At 39.5% G+C, this 24,448-nt stretch overlaps 1 protein-coding gene across 6 annotated transcripts in view; it reads right to left on the minus strand.

Annotated features, from left to right (window-relative positions):
- Positions 1-24,448, minus strand: part of TRIM44 (TRIM family member 44) — a 118,773-nt gene that overhangs the window by 66,412 nt on the left and 27,913 nt on the right. For all 6 annotated transcript variants that reach the window (XR_003434467.1, XR_003434466.1, XR_003434468.1 and 3 more), the window contains exon 3: positions 2,444-2,683. Coding sequence is in view for 3 of the 6 variants with exons in the window: in XM_027114994.1 (XP_026970795.1) it covers positions 2,444-2,683 (240 nt within the window). In the remaining 3 variants the exon portion in view is untranslated. The remainder of the gene's footprint in view (positions 1-2,443; positions 2,684-24,448) is intronic.

Genomic DNA, 24,448 nt, shown 5'->3' on the forward strand with positions numbered 1-24,448 from the left:
GGCACCCAGGCCAGGATATACAGGAAGCAAGAAACCCTCCCCCCAGGGTACTCATTGCTGTGTGGCTCCTCATATCCCAAGGTCCCTGGTCAGTCTGCCATCTTTCCTCCACTTTTGAGAGTCTTCTGGTAGGTGACTTAGTATTTTGTCCAGAAATTTTTACTGTGATTAATGGAAAGAGTAAAATGAAATGCATTTACTCCATCTTGTTCAGAACCAGAAGATGCAATTTGTTTTCAAATGCAAAGATAAGATGTATTGAAGAGTAGAAGGTTGGAAAGATGGCTATATATATAAAATGAATCAGTATAGTAAATTGTTAGTGGCAGAATCTTGGTGCAGGTATATGGGTGTAATCTGTAAAAACTCCTTTCAACTTTGCTGTACATTTGAAAATTTTCACAATAAAATCTTGGGGGGGATCTTCTGATTAAATTAAAAATACAGGTAATTTAAAAAAATCTATACCATGCAAAGAGAAGAAAAGAATTCTGTTGAGTGAAAGAGAGGTACTGGAAATTTGTTCTGATCAGTAAGTTAATAGATTAGCTGGAACGAGAGGCTATTAGATAATAACAGCTCTGGGTAAAAGCTCTAGCCAGATGTATGCTACTTCTCATTGTTAATAGCTTATTTTGTCCATCGCCTGGTACTTAGTCCTTGTCATCTTTATATCCCTGAGAGTAATTCCATCAGAGTTAACAAGGATAGTGCAGTTGAGTCACTGAAGTACTTTAAAGGACAGTTAATGTTGGGGAAGGACTAAATCCATTATTTGAAATGAAAATAAAAGAGAGGGAGATGTCTTTAAAAATGAAATCTTTATTTTTGAAAAAACAACCTAATCAACACACAGAATAAATGTGGAAGGTCCAATGTGAGGGGAATTGGGGACAGTTATGCCAATGATCCCTTGAGTTAAGGTTGAACTTTTTAAGACACAAAATCTACTCCAATATTAAATAAAAAAATTTAAATTAATTAATTTTTTAAAAAGACACAAAGTGACCACCTCCTCAGAGCAGAAGGTCTTAGGAATGCAAGGCTGCCTAGAGCACTGATTATCCTTATTCTTCCCACAGATATAAACGGGATGTTTGGTATACAGCATATAGTAGGGAAAAAGCACAGGCATGGGAACAGGATGGACTGAATCCTGTCTCTCTTTTCTGCTAACTAAATGACACTGAGTCAATGACTGCAGTTCTCAGCATCTCAATAGCCCATCTGTAAAATGGAGACAATGAATGCTGAAATAAGGATTAAATGAAATGATAAATATAACATGCTCTCTTGCCTATCTAGAAACTTATTTAGGCACATACTTTGTTAATTCTGAGGAGGATGAAATAAAAAGAACAAGAGCTATTCTATTCCTTTCACACAGTGATGAAAATTAATCAAGAACCCTGGATGAGTGAAGCAGATAACTGTCCAATGGTCTCTTACGTTTCCTGTCAGGACAGCAAAGACAGTACCCGCCCCCTGGATCGTACCGTGGCTCTCCTACTGACTGGTTTATTCTGTGGCTAGGCTTTCCTGGGCCAAGGCAAAACTGTTAGTTAAGGCTGAGCTCATTGAGTCAGCAGCTGTCCTAGAAACTTCACAGGACTCTCCTACGTTTCCTTCTAGAAGGGCCTACCCTAAACCTATCTGGTATAAGCTTGACCAGAATTTTCAACATAATGGTATGAAACCTCATAAACAATAGCTTCTCCCCAGTGGCTGAAATATAAGTTTTATATTTTTTAAAAATGGCCACCTTAAATTTTCTTTTTTTATTAATATTCTAAATGCCTGAATATGTTGTTTGGTAAAATATCTAACATTCTTTTATTCCTATTACAAAATAACAATGAATGTAATGACTAAAACAGTGATTCAACATTCATCTTGTGTCTTTCATTCATACTGTTTTTGATCCTCACAATGCTCTAGCCCACATGCCTCTCTTAATCTAACAGTCATGCCCCCAATTTATGCAGTTAGCTCCATATAAAAGCCAGCCTGAGGCACCTTTTTACTATTCACAGAATCAGTCCAAAATCTTTTATTTTGGCCTGCTTTATGCTCCACTTCCTGACTTACTCTCACTCAGCCCATATTTATAGGCTCATTTCACAACTAGGGATCTGTCAATTGCCCTCTTCTCCGGCTGTGATTTCTGGCTTCCCTTATTAACTGTGAATAGTATTTGCCCCACTGACTATACTCCTTTAAGTCATGGTATACAAATATTCTGCTAGGCCTAGTTGCTGAGCACAGGCCCTAGCAGCCAATACTTCCAAACTGGTTTACACACCAATCTAAACACTTATGCACTATCTAAGCTTTCAATCTATTCATGTTTAGGGACCAAATGGGGGAATTTCCAGAATTAACAAACATGGCAGTCAGTTTCTGCCTATTTCTTGTGCTAATTATTATAGGCATTCTCCTTTACCTCTGCCTTTGGCTCAGCTGATTCATTAGAGGTATCAAGTTGTTCCTTGGCTTGGGCCATCTGAGTCATCAATCTATCCATATGGGACTGGATGTCTGCCAGTATCTCAGTCACATGAGCTGTGGCCATTGCTTCCTGGATGTCCACTAAATGAAGGGCCTTCTGCTCCTCATCAGCAATCACTTTTTGAACTTTCTTAAATTCCTGCTGTATAAACACCTTCATCTGGTCCCGGGTTACCTGTAGAAAACAGACAATTAAGAATAAGTTGGACACACAAAGAAATGGAAGAGTAGAGCTATTATTGTAAGTGCTAGGCAGTCCTGACCAAAACACAAACAAACCATGGGTCCTAAGGAATCCTGAAGTTTTGGGAATATCCTCTGAACAATGCTCCTCTAATATCGTTGATGAATTTCCCACTAATCTTTCTTACCTTTTTCATTCTTTAGGAAGTAATTCCTTATCCTTCCTTTTTACTTTTTCCTTTATTTTTTGAATTTTATTTATTTTTTTAAACAGCAGGTTCTTATTAGTCATCAGTTTTATCCACATCAGTGTATACATGTCAATCCCAAACTCCCAATTCATCACACCACGACCACCACCACCCCACGGCTCTCCCCCACCTTGGTGGCCATAAGTTTGTTCTCTACATCTGTGTCTCTATTTCTGCCCTGCAAACCAGTTCATCTGTACCATTTTTCTAGGTTCCACATATATGCGTTAATACACGATATTTGTTTTTCTCTTTCTGACTTACTTCACTCTGTATGACAGTCTCTAGACCCATCCACGTCTCAACAAATGACCCAATTTCGTTCCTTTTTATGGCTAAGTAATATTCCATTGTATATATGTACCACTTCTTCTTTATCCATTCATCTGTCGGTGGGCATTTAGGTTGCTTCCATGACCTGGCTATTGTAAATAGTGCTGCAATGAACATTGGGGTGCCTGTGTCTTTTTGAATTATGGTTTTCTCTGGGTATATGCCCAGTAGTGGGATTGCTGGATCATACGGTAATTATATTTTTAGTTTTTTAAGGAACCTCCATACTGTTCTCCATAGTGGCTCTATCAATTTACATTCCCACCAACAGTGCAAGAGGGTTCCCTTTACTCCACACCCTCTCCAGCATTTGTTGTTTGTAGATTTTCTGATGATGCCCATTCTAACTGGTGTGAGGTGATACCTCATTGTAGTTCTGATTTGCATTTCTCTAATAATTAGTGATGCTGAGCAGCTTTTCATGTGCTTCTTGGCCATCTGTATGTCTTCTTTGGAGAAATGTCTATTTAGGTCTTCTGCCTATTTTTGCATTGGGTTGTTTCTTTTTTTGATATTGACCTGCATGAGCTGTTTATATATTTTGGAGATTAATCCTTCATCCATTGATTCGTTTGCAAATATTTTCTCCCATTCTGAGGGGTGTCTTTTCGTCTTCTTTATGGTTTCCTTTGCTGTGCAAAAGCTTTGAAGTTTCATTAGGTCCCATTTGTTTATTTTTGCTTTTATTTCTATTACTCTAGGAGGTGGATCAAAACAGATCTTGCTGTGATTTATGTCAAAGAGTGTTCTTCCTATGATTTCTTCTAAGAGTTTTATAGTGTCCGGTCTTACATTTAGGTCTCTAATCCATTTTGAGTTTATTTTTGTGTATGGTGTTAGAGACTGTTCTAATTTCATTCTTTTACATCCAGTTTTCCCAGCACCACTTAATGAAGAGACTGTCTTTTCTCCATTGCATATCCTTGCCTCCTTTGTCATAGATTAGTTGATCATAGGTGCATGGGTTCACCTCTGGGCTTTCTGTCTTGTTCCATTGACCTATGTTTCTGTTTTTGTGCCAGTACCGTATTGTCTTGATTACTGTAGCTTTAGAATATAGTCTGAAGTCAGGGAGTCTGATTTCTCCAGCTCCATTTTTTTTCCCTCAAGACTGCTTTGGCTATACGGGGTCTCTTGTGTCTCTGTATAAATTTTAACATTTTTTGTTCTAGTTCCGTAAAAAAATGCCATTGGTAATTTGATAGGGATTGCACTGAATCTGTAGATTGCTTTGGGTAGTATAGTCATTTTCACAATATTGATTCTTCCAATCCAAGAACATGGTATATCTCTCCATCTGTTGGTATCATCTTTAATTTCTTTCATCAGGTTTTTTGTCTCTCTAGGTAGGTTTATTCCTAGGTATTTTACTCTTTTTGTTGCAATGGTAAATGGGAGTGTTTCCTTAATTTCTCTTTCAGATTTTTCATCATTAGTGTATAGGAATGCAAGAGATTTCTATGCATTAATTTTGTATCCTGTAACTTTACCAAATTCACTGATTAGCTCTAGTAGTTTTCTGGTGGCATCTTTAGGATTCTCTATATATAGTATCACTTCATCTGCAAACAGTGACAGTTTTACTTCTTCTTTTCTAATTTGTATTCCTTTTATTTCTTTTTCTTCTCTGCCGTGGCTAGGACTTCCAAAAATATGTTGAATAATAACGGTGAGAGTGGACATCCTTGTCTTGTTCCTGATCTTTGAGGAAATGCTTTCAGTTGTTCACCATTGAGTATGATGTTTGCTGTGGGTTTGTCGTAAATGGTCTTTATTATGTTGACATAGGTTCCTTCTATAACCACTTTCTGGAGAGTTTTTATCATAAATGGGTGTTGAACTTTGTCAAAAGCTTTTTCTGCATCTACTGAGATGATCATATGGTTTTTCTTCTTCAATTTGTTAATATGGTGTATCACATTGATTGATTTGCATATATTGAAGAATCCTTGCATCCCTGGGATAAATCCCACTTGATCATGGTGTATGATCCTTTTAATGTGTTGCTGGATTCTGTTTGCTAGTATTTTGTTGAGGATTTTTGCATCTATATTCGTCAGTGATATTGGTCTGTACTTTTCTTTTTTGTAGTATCTTTGTCTGGTTTTCGTATCAGGGTGACGGTGGCCTCATAGAATGAGTTTGGGAGTGTTCCTTCCTCTGCAATTTTTGGAAGAGTTTGAGAAGGATGGCTGTTAGCTCTTCTCTAAATGTTTGATAGAATTCACCTGTGAAGCCATCTGGTCCTGGACTTTTGTTTGTTGGAAGATTTTGAATCACAGTTTCAATTTCATTACTTGTGACTGGTCTGTTCATATTTTCTATTTCTTCGTGGTTCAGTCTTGGACGGTTATACCTTTCTACAGTTGTCCATTTTATTGGCATAGAGTTGCCTGTAGTAGTCTCTTAGGACACTTTGTATTTCTGCAGTGTCTGCTGTAACTTCTCCTTTTTCATTTCTAATTTTATTGATTTGAGTTCTCTCCCTCTTTTTCTTAATGAGTCTCACTAATGGTTTATCAATTTTGTTTATCTTCTCAAAGAACCAGCTTTTAGTTTTATCCATCTTTGCTACTGTTTTGTTTCTATTTCATTTATTTCTGCTCTGATATTTATGATTTCTTTCCTCTGCTAACTTTTGGTTTTGTTTGTCCTTCTTTCTCTAGTTCCTTTAGGTGTAACAGATTGTTTATTTGAGATTTTTCTTGTTTCTTGAGGTAGGCTTGTATAGCTATAAATTTCCCTCTTAGAACTGCTTTTGCTGCATCCCATAGGTTTTGGATCACCGTGTTTTCATTGTCATTTGTCTCTAGGTATTTTTTGATTTCCTCTTTGATTTCCTCAGTGATCTGTTGGTTATTTAGTAACATATTGTTTAGCCGCCATGTGTTTGTGTTTTTTATGTGTTTTTCCCTGTAATTCATTTCTAATCTTGTAGCGTTGTGGTCAGAAAAAATGCTTGATATGATTTTAATTTTCTTAAATTTACTGAGGCTTGATTTGTGACCCAGGATGTGATCTATCCTGGAGAATGTTCCGTGTGCACTTAAGAAGAAAGTATAATCTGCTGTTTTAGGATGGAATGTCCTATAAATATCAATTAAATCTATCTGGTCTATTGTGTCATTTAAAGCTTCTGTTTCCTTATTTATTTTCATTTTGGATGATCTGTCCATTGGTGTAAGTGAGGTGTTGTTAAAGTCCCCCAGTACTATAGTGTTACTGTCGATTTCCTCTTTTATAGCTGTTAGCAGTTGCCTTATGTATTGAGGTGCTCCTATGTTGGGTGCATATATATTCATAATTCTTATGTCTTCTTCTTGGATTGATCCCTTGATCATTATGCAATGTCCTTCCTTGTCTCTTGTAACATTCTTTATTTTAAAGTCTATTTTATCTGATATGAGTATTGCTACTCCAGCTTTCTTTTGATTTCCGTTGGCGTGGAATATCTTTTTCCATCCCCTCACTTTCAGTCTGAATGTGTCCGTAGGTCTGAAGTGGGTCTCTTGTAGACAGCATATATGTGGGTCTTGTTTTTGTATCCATTCAGCAAGCCTGTGTCTTTTGGTTGGAGCATCTAATCCATTCACGTTTAAGGTAATTATCGATATGTATGTTCCTATTACCATTTTCTTAATTGTTTTGGGTTTGTTTTTTGTAGGTCCTTTCCTTCTCTTGTGTATCCCACTTAGAGAAGTTCCTTTAGCATTTGTTGTAGAGTTAGTTTGGTGGTGCTGAATTCTCTTAGCTTTTGCTTGTCTGTAAAGCTTTCGATTTCTTCATCGAATCTGAATGAGATCCTTGCTGGGTAGAGTAATCTTGGTTGTAGGTTCTTCCCTTTCATCACTTTAAGTATATCATGCCACTCCCTTATGGCTTGTAGAGTTTCTGCTGAGAAATCAGCTGTTAACCTTATGGGAGTTCCCTTGTACGTTATTTGTCATTTTTCCCTTGCTGCTTTTAATAATTTTTCTTTGTCTTTAATTTTGGCCGATTTGATTACTATGTGTCCCAGAGTGTTTCTCCTTGGGTTTATCCTGCCTGGGACTCTCTGCGCTTCCTGGACTTGGGTGGCTTATTTCCTTTCCCATGTTAGGGAAGTTTTCCACTATAATCTCTTCAAGTATTTTCTCAGGTCCTTTCTGTCTCTCTTCTCCTTCTGGGACCCCTATAATGCACATGTTGTTGTGTTTAATGTTGTCCCAGAGGTCTCTTAGGCTGTCTTCATTTCTTTTCATTCTTTTTTCTTTATTCTGTTCCACAGCAGTGAATTCCACCATTCTGTCTTCCAGGTCACTTATCTGTTCTGCCTCAGTCATTCTGCTATTGATTCCTTCTAGTGTCGTTTTCATTTCAGTTATTGTATTGTTCATCTCTGTTTGTTTATTCTTCAATTCTTCTAGGTCTTTGTTAAACATTTCTTGCATCTTCTCGATCTTTGCCTCCATTCTTTTTCTGAGGTCCTGGATCATCTTCACCATCATTATTCTGAATTCTTTTTCTGGAAGATTGCCTATCTCCACTTCATTTAGTTGTTTTTCTGGGGTTTTATCTTGTTCCTTTATCTGGTACGTAGCCCTCTGCCTTTTCATCTTGTCTATCTTTCTGTGAATGTGGTTTTTGTTCCACAGGCTGCAGGATTGTAGTTCTTCTTGTTTCTGCTGTCTGCCCTCTGGTGGATGAGGCTATCTAAGAGGCTTACGCAAGTTTCCTGATGGGAGCGACTGGTGGTGGGTAGAGCTGACTGTTGCTCTGGTGGGAAGAGCTCAGTAAAACTTTAATCCGATTGACTGCTGATGGGTGGGGCTGGGTTCCCTCCCTGTTGGTTGTTTGGCCTGAGGCAACCGAACACTGGAGCCTACCGGGGCTCTTTGGTGGGGCTAATGGCAGACTCTGGGAGGGCTCACGCCAAGGAGTACTTCCCAGAGCTTCTGCTGCCAGTGTACTTGTCCCCACGGTGAGACACAGCCACCCCCCGCCTCTGCTGGAGACCCTCCAACATTGGCAGGTAGGTTTGGTTCAGTCTAGCCTAGGGTCACTGCTCCTTCCCCTGGGTCCTGATGGGCACACTACTTTGTGTGTGCCCTGCAAGAGTGGAGTCTCTGTTTCCCCCAGTTCTGTTGAAGTCCTGCAATCAAATCCCAGTAGCCTTCAGAGTCTGATTCTCTAGGAATTCCTCCTCCCATTGCCAGAAACCCAGGTTGGGAAGCCTGACGTGGGGCTCAGAACCTTCACTCCAGTGGGTGGACTTCTGTGGTATAAGTGTTCTCCAGTCTGTGAGTCACCCACCCAGCAGTTATAGGATTTGATTTTACTGTGATTGCACCCCTGGTACCATCTCATTGTGGCTTCTCCTTTGTCTTTGGATGTGAGGTGTCTTTTTTGGTGAGTTCCAGTGTCTTCCTGTCGATGACTGTCCAGCAACTAGCTGTGATTCTGGTGTTCTCACAAGAGAGAGTGAGAGCACGTCCTTCTACTCCGCCATCTTGGTTCCAATCTCTCCTTTATGTTTATACCAGTAATATATGATTACTTTTTAAAAATTTAATAGATGGGTGTATATAAAAAAAAAGAAAAAGAAATTCCTCTTCTCTCTCTATCCCAATACCTTTTCCCTTCTCAGGGGATAATTACTGTTAACAGTTTGATACATGCCCTTCCAGCCATTTTTCTATTTTAGTTATGTATCAATTCATATACAGGCATACCTTGGAGACACTGTGGGTTCTGTTCTAGACCACCACGGTAAAATGAATATTATAATAAACAGAGGCACACAAGTTTTTTGGTTTCTCAGTACATATAAAAGTTGTGTTTATACTATACTGTAGTCTATTAAGTATGCAATAGCATTATGTCTACAAAAATGTACATAACTTAATTAAAAATACTTTCTTGCTAAAAAATGCTAACCATCATTTGAGCCTTCAGCGAGTCATAATCTTTTTGCAATGGTAACATCAAGATCACTGATCACAGATCAACATAACAAGTACAATAATAATGAAAAAGTTTGAAATACTACAAGAATTACCAAAATGTGACACAGGGACATGAAGTAAGCAAATGCTATTAGAAAAATAGCACTGCTCGATGTAGGGTTGCTATAAACCTTCAATTTGTAAGACACACAGTATCTGCAAGGCACAATAAAGTGAAGCACAGTAGAACAAGGTATACCTGTATGTGTACAGACAATTATGTTGTTTTTATGTAAATGGATCATGGTGAACATATGGTTCTGTGTCTTGCTCTTCTACTTAAAATATGTTAGTACATACAGAGCAATTCATTCATTGTATTATTTTTAATGTCTGTATGATACAGGTATATACAGATATGGATATTTATATATAGAGAGAAAAGGATAAATATATCCATTAAATATTTCCCTTCTTAATGGAAATACAGGATATTTCTAATTTTTTGCTTTTATGAACAATACAGCAATGAACATCATTGGCTATACCTCTTAATATCCGTACATGAATTTCTTTAGAAACCTTTGGAGTCACTGAATTAATTTATATATATTCTAAAATTACTGACTGATACTGCCAAACTGCCCTCCAAAAAAGGATGCACCAATTACATTCCCACAACAATGTGTGAAAGTAAGCATTTGCCTACACCTTTACTGATACTGGATATCATCAAGTCTTTAAATCTTTACTCTCTGATGGGTGAAAATATATTACTGTTTTATTTTGCAACAACAACTATGCAGAATAATTAAAATATGACTCTAGGCTGTACTTGGCTAGGGCATAAGGCAAACAAAATGAGAAACTACCAAAATAAGAACTTCTAAACTCCACATCTTGCCAATAACTACACTTATTAATGTTTCCTCATAACCATGTTTATTTTATGAGTACTTTTAAACAACTATGCATATTGAGTAGCTGAGGTAGGAAACAGGGAAGAGGTAGAACAGTAGACCAAAGGACAAAAGCCAATAGAGAATTTTAGAGCTAAAAGAGAAAGTGGCTGTCATCTAAGTGAACCTCTTTCTTTCACAGATAAGGAAACAGACCCAGTTGCAATCTTTTAGGAGACACAAAGTTCTCCAATCTTCTTGCTCCCAGTCTGGTGCTCTGTTCACTATAACAGTCTGTCAGAAGAGAAGTCTAACTGGGAAAACCTAAAAAGGAGATTGAGAAAGAGAAAGACTAAAGGAGAGGGTAAGATGAGGCCATTTTTTATTAGCCTCTTAAAAACTAAAATAGGCTTGATACTTTAAGCATCTTTTGTAACACTGCCATAAAAACGTCAATTCAAAATAAGGCCTGTAGGACATGTACCCATTCACATATCAAGTGACTAAGTGACATAAGCCCTCATGAATTCATATACTCTTTGCAGGTACTCTCCCTGGTGCTAAAGAAAAGGGGGGGGTGTTAAATATTATTAATGTCCCGGCAAGTTCTTTATCAGATTGAGAACTGTGATTTGTGTTTATTTATATAATTCCTTTTTATTTTTAGTGTGTATATTTCAAGGCTGTTACGCTCTATGGTGATCATTTATCAGTGGACGTGGATCTCTACCCTTGAAATAAATTTGGTCTTATAAGACCTAGGAACTTCTCTTAGAGACTAACCTAGAAGTTTTAGCTAAGGCATGAACTTTTCTGAATTCCTAAGAAAAGCTCTTCCAAGTGACTAAAAATGGACAGCATAATAAAAACTGACTCACAACCTATTTTACTAGACATCACATACACATGTGATTTGAAGTTAGGAAGCTGACATTACAGTCAGGAAAGGTGGGGACTACACTTCAGTAGGTGAATAAATCATGGTTTTTAAAAATTAAATTCTCTATTTTCCTTTACTTTACACAGGTTTTTCAACCTTTATTTTATGCAATTTATTTTTATACAGATCAGGCCACAAATGAGAATTGAAAGCAGAATAATTTACTCTATAAAAATTTTATGCTGCCTTCTCATTCCAGTTCTCTACTAATCAACAGACAGGTATTCTCCAACCTAGCTCAAAATGGCAAGAACAAATTCTGGGTCACGGCATTTATTTAAATCCAGAGCCCAAAGGAGAGACACCCTGGGGGATTAGGCAAGTGGTAGGTTGAGTACTCTGGAGAAAGGACTCCTACCAATGGCAGGAATGAAACAACTTACAAAACTCCCTTTCAGGTTTCATTTCACCTCATCATTAAAACTCCATCCTGCTATAAACTTCACAGTTCTCCATGGGCAGCAGGCCCTTTGCATCAGCACCTGCTAGTTGGGAACCACTGACATCATTTGACTAGGTTTCCTAGAACTTCTTCAGTCTCTATCCTACAGCTCCCCAAAGGTGAGAGTGACAGTCCCATACTCTTGAGTATACCACACACAAGTTATGTCCACAGAGAAAATTCTTCACAAGCAGAGAAGACAGAAGGCTGGATATATCACAGAATGATAAAACTGGTGATGTAAAAGATTCCTTTTTTTAAATAGGATCTACTAGTAACTGTCAAATCTTTTTAAAGCCACAGAACTTCCCTTGCCCCAAAGTTTTAATGTAGAACCCCAAAGTATAATAGAACCAAAAGTAAAACCACTCCGGTTAAAAGAAGAATCTCCCCCTTCCTCCCTGAAGTACTTCCTAGGGCACTGGTAGTGCTCTCCAGGAAAATCACACCTGAGGGACCTGGGTCCTCCACAGCAGGGGTCCCCAGACCCCCAGTTAGGAACCGGGTTGCAGAGCAGGAGGTGAGCGGTGGGCAGGTGAGCAAGCAAAGCTTCATCTGCATTTACAGCCGCTCCCCATTGCTCACATTACTGCCTGAGCCCCACCTCCTGTCAGATCAGCGGCGGCATTAGATTCTCATAGGAGCGTGAACCCTACTGTGAACTGCACATGCAAGGGGTCTAGGTTGCACGCTCCTTATGAGAATCTAATGCCTGATGATCTGAGGTGGAGCTGAGGCAGTGATGCTAGCGCTGGGGAGCGGCTGCAAATACAGTTTATCAGTAGCAGAGAGGTCTGACTGCACAGAGACCATAATAAATCAATTGCTTGCAGACTCATTCAAAACCCTATTGGTGAGTGGCAAGTGAAAACAACCTCAGGGCTTCCACCGATTCTGCATCATGGTGAGTTGTATAATTATTTCATTATATATTACAATGTAATAATAACAGAAATAAAGTGCACAATAAACGTAATGTGCTTGAATCATCCTGAAACTACTCCCCCCCTCACCAGTCCGTGGAAAAACTGTTTTCCACAAAACTGCTCCCTGGTGCCAAAAAGGTTGGGGACCGCTGCTCTACACAAACAAAACCGTAAAAAGAGTTTTTTCTCTTTGGTCAATTGATTGGTCCCTAAGTTGTTAAAACTTTAAAGCCCTAGGTTGTAAGCAAGTTGACATATCTTCGTTATGGTTGCATTAGGTGAAAAGCAGCTATTACTTAAATATAGCATTTTCTAAAATTACTTAAACACAGCATTGTAATTTGAAAAAATAAGCAGCTTATTTGTGAATCGTCAGAACTAACTAGTGAACATCTCATAGTTCTTACTAGAGCTGAGTCCAACTTTACAGGTTGGAAAAAAAAAGGTCCCAGAGAGGTACAGTAACAAAGTATGGTTTAGAAACCAACTTTCCTCTGGTCTAGTCAGTGTAGTTCCTGCTATAACACATTGCCTCTAATGATCCCTTTCTGCCTGCTTCAGGTTCTTCATATTTATTTCTTCTTAACTGAGATATTTCTTCAGTTAACAGGTTGCTTCTGTTGTTATCCCCACTAGGATGTTTGTTCCCCCGAAGTGAATCTCGGGATAAAGGATATACATTTGAAGAGCTAAGTCTCATTCCATGGTACTTTCTTTATGCTCTTATAGTTAATATTTCTAAGCTAGACCAGACCCAAGAGGCATGCAGACTGGCACTTTGTATTAACACACACATAATTAAACACATAAAACCTTGAATTAAGAGCTTGTACTTAAAAAACACCAGCATTCAATGTGTTTGACATAGGCTGGAAGCCATTACCTCCCAGCTAGCTGGCATCTAGGAAACCAAGGTTTTATTTACATTTTTATATAGGCAGATTATAAAAACAACAAGCATAATAGCTAGAAAGCATAATGGCTTAGGAAAGATTTGTTCCAGAAAAACATTGCTGGGATGAACTGAGAAAGATGGAACAGGGTCAGGAGCAGGAAGCTACACAAAGGAAAAGCATCTGAGTCTACAATGATTGAAGCTTTCAGAAATACTTGTTCTCTTAGCCAAATTCCCTGCAAGTAACTTTAAAGGAGCCCATTCCAAAAATGACTAAAAAACTTGTGAAGTGCATGAAATAGAGTGTGAAGATGCTAAATACCTCCCCAAAGGTGAAAAAGTCCATTTTTACTCCCTTTTTCCTCTTCTGAATGACTACTATTCAAAAAGAGTATAATAAAAAAGCAGAAAATGGAACTTTTTCAATGCTGCAATCTGTCCTCACTACCACAGCATGGCACCCTCTCAGCATGCCAGTGTCTATGGAAACTTCCAGGTAGGAAATCTCAAAGTTAAGCCTTCTGTATAGCCTGGGGTTTATTCTGGCATTTTACCTCAAGAGAGCTCCTTGCAAACCTCTGCCAGGCTCCAGTGAGGACAGACAAGGGAAGAGCTTCATCAACAAGCAGGACAGAGTCCTTTTTCAGTGGATGGCTGGATCTCCCATTTTCCTGTGTCTTTTGTGTATGAGTGGGAGAGCCACTATTTGTGAATAAAACAACTGTCCACTCCTAAGGCTTGGAAAATTATCCAACAGGCTAGAAACACAGCAGATAAGACCTATGAAAAAAACAAAAACTGTGAACTATATTCTATTACCAACATTCTGAGGGATGGCAAACATTTTCCTGACAACGTGGTTAGAAGCCTGGATTGCTTGGATTTTACAATGGGGTGTTGAGAAGGGTAGAGAAAACGTTATTAAAATGAACAATTAATCTCTTGCCAAACCATTTTTCTCATCTTCATCAGCAGCCTCTAGACAAAAGCAGTCATTTGTATCTTCTTCACCTCCTTTCCTCGTTTGGTTAAGAGTACCATGGGATCTCTACCTCAGTTATCACTTAGTTACTTCATGTATGAACTCAATGAAGTAATGTGATATTTACTGCTGCTGTATTATTATTTGTATTATAAAAGACTATAAGAAATATACCAAAATGTTGGAGAGTGGTTATCTCTGAGTGCTGGAATTAAGGGTACTTTTCTTTTTTTTAACTTTTCAGTCCAAATTTTCTACAATAATGTGTAACACTTATCTTTTCTTGAAGAGTAATTTTTTAAAAGAAATATGGCTCAAAAAGAAGTTAAATCCTCAGTAAGATATTAGCAAATCGAATCCAACAATGTATAAAAGGAATTATATACCACGACTAAGTGGGATTTATCCTGGGTATGCAAGGCTGGTTCAACATTTGAGAACCAGTTCATATGATCTACCATCAACAGGCTAAAGAAGAAAAATCACATGATCATATCAGTAGATGCAAAAAAAAGCTCCTGACAAAATCTAATGTCTATTTATGATAAAAAACCATCAGCAAACTAGGAACAGAGAACTTTCTCAACTTCATAAAAAAATATACAAAAAATATATATATACAAAAAATCTACAGCTAACATCATACTTAACGGTGAGAAACTAGACTTTTCCTGCTAAGATCAAAAACAAGGTAAGTAGGGCTTCCCTGGTGGTGCAGTGGTTGGGAGTCCGCCTGCCGATGCAGGGGACGCGGGTTCGTGCCCCGGTCCGGGAGGATCACACATGCCGCGGAGCGGCTGGGCCCGTGAGCCATGGCCGCTGAGCCTGTGCTCCGCAACGGGAGAGGCCGCAACAGTGAGAGGCCCGCGTACCACAAAAAAAAAAAAAAAAAAACAAGGTAAGTATGTTTCCTCTCACTACTCCTTTTCCAAAGACAAAAGGAAATAAAAGGTTTACATGTTGAGAAGGTAGAAATAAAACAGCCTTTGTTCACAATTGACATGATCATCTATGTGGAAAATCCAAAAGAATCATCAAAAAAAGCTCCTGGAACTAATAAGCAGTTATAACAAAGTTGCCAGATACAGAGCTAATATATAAAAGTCAATCACTTCCCTATATATACCATCAGTGAACAAATGGAATTTGAATTTTAAAACACAATACCATTTATATTAGTACCCCCAAAATGAAATACTTAGGTACAAATTGAACAAAATATGTACAAAATCTATATGAGGAAAACTAAAATGAAAGAAATCAAAGGAGAAAAAAATGTAAAGACAGTCTATGTTCATAGACAGGAAGACTGAAAATTGTCAAGATGTCAGTTCTTCCCAACTTGATCTATGAATTCAATGCAGTCCCAATCAAAATCCCAGCAAGTTTTTTTATGGATATTAACAAACTGATTCTAAAGTTTACATGGAGAGGTAAAAGCCCCATAATAGTCAATACAATACTGAAGAAAAAGAACAAAGTCAGAAAACTGACACTACTCAACTTAAAGACTTACTATAAAGCTACAGTAATCAAGACAGTGTGGTATTGCTGAAAGAACAAGCAAATATATCAGTGGAACAGAACAGAGCTCATAAGTAGAGCCACATAAATACAGTCAGCTGATATTGAACAAAGGAGCACAGGCAATACAAATAAGAGAAAACACAGTCTTTTTAACAAATGATGCTGAAACAACTGGATGTCCACATGCAAAAAAAAAAAAAAGAATCTAGCCAGGGATCTTATATCTTTCACAAAAATTAATTCAAAATAATCATGGACCTAAATAAAATGCAAAACTATAAAACTCCTGGAAGATAACATAGATGACCTTGGGTATGGTGATGACTTTTTAGATACAATTCCAAAGGCACTATCCATGAAAGAAATAATTGATAAGCTGGACTTCATTAAAATTAAAAAACTTGTTCTTTGAGAATGACACTTAAGAGAATGAGAAGGCAAGACACAGACTGGAAGAAAACACACCTGATAAAGGACTGTTATCAACATATACAAAGAACTCTTAAAACTCAACAATAAGAAAACCCAATTAAAAAATGAGCCAATGACCTGAACAGACATCTCATCAAAGAAGATATACAGGTGACAAATAAGCATTGGAAAGATTCTCAACATGATATGTCATTAGGGAAATGCAAATCAAAACAACACTGAGATACCACTACACACCTATTAGAATGGCCAAAATCTGAACAATCACAACACCAAATGCTGATGAGGATGTACAGCTACTCTCATTCACTGCTGATGAGAATGCAAAATGGTACAGCCACTTTGGAAAACAGTTTGGCAATTTCTTAGAAAACTACATACGCTTACCATGGGATCCAGCAATTATGCTCCTTGCTATTTACCCAAAGGAGCTGAACATTTAGGTCCACACAAAAACCTGCACATGGATGTTTACAGCTTTATTCACAATTGCCAAAACTTGGAAGCAACCAACATGTCTTTAAGTAGGTAAATGGATGAATAAACTGTGATACATTCAGACAATGGAATATTATTCAGTGTAAAAAAAAGAGCTATCAAGCCATGAAAAGACATGGAAGAACCTTAAATGCATATGACTAAATGAAAGAATTCAACCTGTATGAAATTCTAGAAAAGGCTATGGAGACAGTAATAAGATCAGAGGATGTCAGAGGTTTCGGGAGAGAGAAGGATGAACAGGCAGAACACAGAGGATTCTTAGGGCAGTGAAAATATTCTGTATGATACTGTAGTGGTAGATAATATGTCACTGTGCATTTTTCCAAACCCACAGAATGTACACCACCAAGAGTGAACCCTAATGTAAACTATGGACTTTGGGTAATAATGATGCAGTTTCACTGATTGTAACAAATACACCACTCTGGGGTGGGATACTGATGTTGGAGGCTGTATCTGTGGAGGCAGGGGGCATATGGGAATGCTATTTTTTGCTCAGTTTTGCTGAGAATCTAAAACTATTCTAAGAAATAAAGTCTATTTTTAAAAGTTAATACAATTAAAACAGAAAACGAAATAGCCACTGAAGTGGAGCCTAGAGAAGGTCTGGGGGTGGGCTGAGCATCCAAAGGGCCAGGCAGGACAATTCTTCTGCTTGAACCTTAGTCTCAAACATGTCAACATTTTATTCTTTGCCTTCCCAGTAAATACTAGACCTTTCCTTCCTAATCTGATTCCACTTTTCTACCACAAATTAAAGGTTTTTAAAAGTCCTTTTCAACTAAAGTTAAAATAATGGCTTCCACAAGAACTAAGCACTTTTAGCATGTGCTGCTCCTGCCATTTGAACATTCCTCTATGGGACCCTCAGTCATCCTGGGGCTCCTCAAAAGAGCCAGGTTTAGTGTCTGGAAAAACTCTGAAAAAGGTCTAACTGATCCAATGAGTGACAGGCTCATCAATGACAGATAGACATCATCACAATATACTGGAGAGACATGTGCTTCAAAACCTTGTATAACCACAGCAGCACCAACCCTCATGATACTGCTCTTATCACAAAGTAGGAGATGGAGTTAGGAGCAAGGTGGGGAGAAACAGATGGCATGCCTAACTTTCGCCTGGTTCCTGTCACTGGACATTCTCTTGCCTTTTAATCTGCGACAAAGATACAGTCTTATGAATAATAACGATGAAGATATTAAGAGTGACCACGTGCAGGCATCATTCCAGGTGCCATCACAGACGTGTTTCTGATTTAATCCTCAGGCAGGCAATAATACTTTCATTTTATGGTAGGGGAACTGAAGCCCACAGTGGTAAAGTCACTGGCCTGGAGTTACGCAGCAGGTAAGCTATGGAGCAAAGATTCACCTCAGGTCAGCCTTTTCCAGGTCAGGGCTCTGACAACCACTCTATCTAGTAACCTCCTCCTGAAAAGGAAACTGAGCCTCTGAGAACCATTATGAGACCACCAGAAAGCAACCTGGCACAGAAGAGAGCACTCGGAATGGGGAGTCAGAGGCCGTGGATGTTTTCAGAACCAACCAGCTGCGTGACTTTGGACAAGTCACTGAATCTCTCAGGGCCTCAGGTTCCTGAGCTATTAAAAATGAAAAGCTAAACTCAACCTTCCTTTTATCTCTAAAATGATATAGCTGCACAAATTTTATATTCTTGGAACTAATTCACTAATCCAGATTTGCCTCTAATCACACTTGTTGCTAAAACAAGAGGGGCATCAGGGAACTAGGAATCTGACCTAGAAGTTGTTAGGGTAACACAGTCAAAATAAGAAGTAAAGAAGAATGCAGAATAACCCTTTTCCTATGGCAGTGCTGCCTCCCCTCCTACTTTTAACCACCAATCTTATTTAGAAAGTCACATAAAGCCTGCTGCCCGGTCTCCTCCAGCACTAAAGAGTCTACTAGTCACCAACTCCATTTGCTCTCACTACTGACCTGTCTGTATCATTTAGCACTGCTGATACCCCTCAGTCTTTAATTTCTCTCCTCTCACGGTTTCTATGACCTTGGACTTCCCCGGCTTTCTGTTTATCAGCTTCATCCCTGCAATTTTACACACACTCTCCAGACAGCTGCGATTGAGAAACTCTGAGAGTTTTTCAACCTTGGCACTACTGACATTTGGGGTCAGTATTTCTCTGTTGTGGGGAAATGTCCTGTGCACTGTAAAATATGTTGCAGCATCCCTGGCCTCTATGTAGTAGAGACAGTAGCACTGCTCCCCAGCCCCAATTATGACAACCAGAAGAGTCTCCAGGCATTGTTAAATGCCCTCTGGGTACAAAACTGCTTTCTCTCTATAACCTTCTCCTTAGCAGTTTCATCCCATCTTTGCAATTCAACTACCATCTCCATGCAGATAGCTCCTAAGCCTGGGTTTTTTTCTTGAGGTCTCTAGTCTCACCATTCCTTTTGATGTGTATCTCCACCTGGATACTTTCCTATTACTTAAACCATCAAGCATCAGACTGAATCCTCTCTCTCCTCCTCATGATTGTCACTGCTACCATTTTGGGCACTTACATATTAGGCACTATTCTAAGCACTTTACATGTGTTACTTCAATTAATCATCACAATGATACCATGAGGTAGCAATTATTATTATATCAATTTCATAGATGAAGAAACTGAGGTACAGTGGGGATAAGAAACCTGCCCAAATTCACACACATAGTAGGTGGCAAAGGTGGAGTCTGAACCCACATAGTTTGACTACATAATCTGCCTTCTAACCACAACATTATTCTTTCATATCTTCCCTTCAAACCTTGTCCTGTTCCCCTCTCCCCCTTAACGATACCACAGTTTAGACAATCACCCAGGCTCTAAACTCTGGAATCAAGTTTCATTTTCTCCACTAGATAACAGGTGCCTTGACTTAATACCTGGAGGAGAAATTCAAACATCTTTGCTAGGGTCTGGCACATCATGGCGGTCAATACCTTCTGACTGAGTGTCAGAAGCCATCCCGCACCTGCCTCTCCACCACAGTCTGGGTGAAGAAGCCTCCCCCTTTACCTATGAACACCCCTTCTTGCACCCCTTTCCCACCACTCCCCACTAAATAACTATACCCATTCTCTAGACTCAAATGCTCCATTTAAGCTCCACCTGCCCCCCGCAACCTAGACCCTTTAACCCAGCCCCACTCTCACTTGAACCACTAATCTGCCGAAACACAATTCTAAGACACAGAGAGCTTCTGAGTGATTTGAAGAAACTATTTAGGACTCTGATCCTACCTCCAACTTGTTCCAGGCCAGCTTTCTCTCCTTTCTCATCTCCACTTGGCCCTGAATCCTTGGCTTCCTGATCTTGACCTCAAATCCCACCTTTCGCCCTTCAGACTTAGTAACTATACGTGCTCTTCAAGCTCTCCTTCTCCGTGTTTAGACCTTAGATTTGCCCTATATAGTCTTTGGCTTGGCTTGTACCTTTGACTTTCAGAATCGCATTCCCTTGGACAGGAACCCCATATTTCAGTCAGAACACTCCAGCCTTCTTCTATTTCTGCCAGCACGCTTCTCCCTGAGGCTACAAATTTTGGTACTTGAGCCTAAGTACGCTGTTGTTCTTTACCAGCTTCATGCATATGACCCCGTAATACGCTTCTTCTGAACTTCCTCCCTTTCATGGTTTTCCCTCCTCGACACACAAACATAAATACACAGGTACACGCGCACACACATACACAGAGTATTAGAGGCTCAGGACTATGTTTCCTAGAGGCTGTGTACTTGAAAGATCCTAATAAACACTTGAATCTACTAATCAGCTGTGAAGTGGATAGCAACTGTGTGCCCCAGTCATCTGAGACACAGTCACAGCAGACTGACAAGTAGCCCTAGTATGAGAGACGGAGATCTAACCACTATGGCTGTGTCATCATTGCCAAGCACTGTCTCCTCCCAGGACCGCCTGTTCATGCTGTCAGCTGCTATGAATTTACTGCCATGACAACTTGATGTGTAACCCAGCGTCATGGCACTGATCTGGAGGCACCAGGGAAGAGTTCAAGAGGGATGCTGGGCTCAGTTTGAATGGATACTATTGCTCGCTCTTAAGACGCTTCTCTCTGCCTGACCCCAGGGTGGCAATAAAGAAAGCAATTATAAACTTCTGAGCAACACTTTTCCTGAGTGAAAAGAAAATAACTTCTGGGTGTCCCCTGTAGAAATGTGAAAGTAGAAGAACGGGTCCCCTGAGACACCCAGGGCCTATAACAAACAAGAATATGAGTGAGAGCTTCTATTCCACCTTCTTTTCTAGCTTTCTTTCTGCCTTAACCTGTGTATAAAATAGAAAGACAGCTTCTGCTTCAGAAGTTACTGTGTAGGAAGTGGGAAGTAGAAGGTGCCACTGAAAGCTTCAGGGGCAACTAAACAGAAATTATACTATTTTTAAACCTCTCAGACTTGAATATACAAAGAAAGCCTATTTTATCCGCTGAAGATTAAAGCAATTACATTAAAACAAGACTCACCCCTCACCTCCATTTCAGTTCTCTAGCCACACACCTTTCCTGAAAAGCCACAGCTATCTGTATACTACAGAAACCACAAAACCAAAACAGCTGCCTGCCACCAAGAAGGGTCAGGAAAGGGCACTGAGATGTAAGTCTCATGTTTTCTGAGTCTTCTTTGCTACAGAGGGTCAGAATAGTAAAGGTGGTGGAGTCTGTGGTGACAGAGAAAGACTGCAGTACTGGCTCTGCTAACTCTATGCTTCTGAAGCTCAGAAAAGTGAAAGTTTTTTCATAGATATTTTTGTGAAGTTTACACAAAATAATACATGGAAAGAACTTAGTACTCTCTGGGAACATAGACACATCAGCAGAACTGTTCTGCTGGTCCAGATAACAGTAACTGTGAGCATTTATTGTGGGTTTTTCCTATGGTACCCACCGAGCTCTCACAGATACAGAGCCCCAGCCAGTTCTCTTAGAGAAAGAGAAGTTACGCCCTTGGGAGTACAGATTCAAATTTCCCAAAGGAACACAGGAAGGACCTCCTCACACATCCTAGGCACTGAAGAGCACGGATGTCAATGAGAGGCTCCTAGCCCCTGTTTCAGTAGATAGCCACAGGTTGTGAGTGAGCCTTTTCCAGTTTGATAAGATCAGATGCTGTCCACTTCCACAACACAGAAGCAAAGCACCGGAAGGACAGGTCACACCCTGCCCCTCAGCACCTGCACAGAGTCTGGAGATATAGTCAGCTCCCCAACCTCAAACTTGTCTCTATTATATTTGCTCTCTTTAGCCGACTGAAACCCTACTACACCCCCTTGAGCAGCTAACAATCTGCTAACCTAAGAACCATAGGGCTTGTTAAACAACTACAGTTTCTAAAATACTTTCTGGACCATCAAAAGCTGTGATACCAATCATCTTCCATCATTTCTTATCTCCTCCTCAAAAGTTTCCATTTGCAGGATACTCATTAATAAAAACATAATATTTGTCTCATTTTATTGATGAAACTGAAGGCTCAGACAAATCAAATGATGGACGTAATAAGTGCCAGTATTTGGACTCGGGTCATCTGGCTCCAATGTCTGTGCTCTTTCAACATAAAAGTAAAGGAAAGCATGGCATACTCAATCTAACATTTTTTCCCTAAAAGTCTGAACAAACTCTACATTTGTATACTATTGCCAACCCATCTTCTAAAACTAAAAAGTTAATAACTTCCTACAACTTCTACTAATTCCATATAGCAATCATAGAAAGGCAATTTATTGCAATCATTAACCCTGTGGCCTTGGACAAGTCAATATACCTCTTAAATGTTTCTTCATCTATAAAATGGGGATTATAAATGTCTAATTAATCAGGTTGAGCTAGGAATTAAGGTGATATCATAGAATCTGTTTCACCTGTTAAAGAAGTAAACAAAAGCTATTCAGCAATGGGGTGGAGATCAACTGGATCACGGGTTGAATGGAAGTGTTCTACACAACCACAGAGCCCTGGCGGATTTTGCCCTTTGGCTAAATGCAGAGGCAATCAGGGGAGAGGCCAGTTTTCAAATTTTACATTCACACGTACATACAAGCATTGACAAACAGACCTGGCTGACTGACGTTGCATTCTGTAGCTTTAGCCTCAAGATATCAAAAAAGGGAAACCCCACATTTCTCCTTGAGTAAACCTGAATTTTATTTCCTAGCTGAATGAGGTTGAACTAAAAGCAAAAGGGGAGGGTGGGGGACAGGAAAGAAGGAGACCCTTAAATAAAACTCTGGGTGGTTTTTATCACTATTATCACAAAAAGTTCTATACCTAGCTACCCAGGCTCCTAAATTAAATGTCAAATACAATCCTACAGTGGAAACGTGAAGTGTGGCTGCTATGGGGGAGCCCTGACAGCTCCACTCCCTTCTTCACGTTGGCCATGTAATAAGCCCTTTAAGTTCTGGCTAAGAGTAAATTATCAAGGCTCCTGTCAGTGCAGAGAGGAGCTGGAGCGGGGGAGAAGGACATCACAATGTGCTAATTTTATTAAGCCATTTAAAGCTCAATCCCTTTGATTTCTAACAATGCTCCAGCCCACTAGGCAGCTCAGAGACCACGTCCACCTAGTTTTAAAATGCCTAGAGTTGATTTGTACGGTGCTTCAATTAGGAGCTCTGGGGCTCCAATAGAAAGAGAACAGCCAAAGGGTAAAGCCGAAGGGAAAGGGAAAGTAGGGAGGGAACCAGAATCTCAGTGGTGTTTACTTTAAAGTGGGGCTATATCTCCTAATGGGTCTCTTAAATGCCACACATGATTTCTTTTGTGGCTCTTAATTTCTCTATTTTTCTTTTAATTTGACACCAGGCAGTTTTGCTAACTAGAGAGTTTGCTCCATAACAATAAACATAATTGCTTCTAGGCACTGATTTGTTTCCATTGGGAATATATGGACACACAGCTGCACACTCCCCAAGGCAGATATATTTGCCTTGACTTGAATGGGCAATAGACACAGAACCAACAACAGGCAAGGCGGCCATGCAAGGCCCACAGAGTCAGCCAGCCAGGCAGCAACACCTAGGGGTCTCAACTATGGAGATTTAACTCAATTTATTTGCATGTCATTATCACTCGAAGAGGTAGCAATGGCCCTTTAAAACCTGAAATCTGTAAGTGTCACTAATGCCGGGAAGTGTTAACTGATCAAAGTGCAGAATCCAGTTAGTTATGAACAGGTGGCTTATTTTTCTCCACCAGTATTAGAAGATCTCCTAAACTCCTGGAGGGGGTCGGGGGGGAAACTACCCCCATGTACCCTTGCCCTTCTACTGGAAACAGTGGGGTGGGTCTCAGGACTAGGAGAAAGCTAGCAGCAGCCATCATTTACAGGATGTTGTCCTAAGCATTTTAAATGGATTATCTCATTTAATCTTCCTAACAACCCTATGAAGGATGTACTATTATCCTCTATTTTGCAGCTGAAAAAACAAAAATACTGAGAAATGGAGAGGTTAAGCACAGGATCTGCTCAAGACTGCATAGTTATCAATTCTGGACAGTATCGGTCCCAGTGAGCTTTTAATAACTGTAAAATACTGCCTCCCCCTGACAGAGGCTAACATTAGATTTCTGAACCTCATTCCTGTCTAGAAGAGGAGAGGAGAAAGAAAAAGGACTATTCACTGCTGACAATTCAAGTGAAGGCCTGAAAGAAGTGATTC

Source organism: Aethalodelphis obliquidens, unplaced genomic scaffold, assembly GCF_003676395.1.
Source record: "Aethalodelphis obliquidens isolate GAN/ISIS:26980383/991018 unplaced genomic scaffold, ASM367639v1 scaffold14, whole genome shotgun sequence".
NCBI classification, from domain to species: Eukaryota; Metazoa; Chordata; class Mammalia; order Artiodactyla; family Delphinidae; genus Aethalodelphis; species Aethalodelphis obliquidens.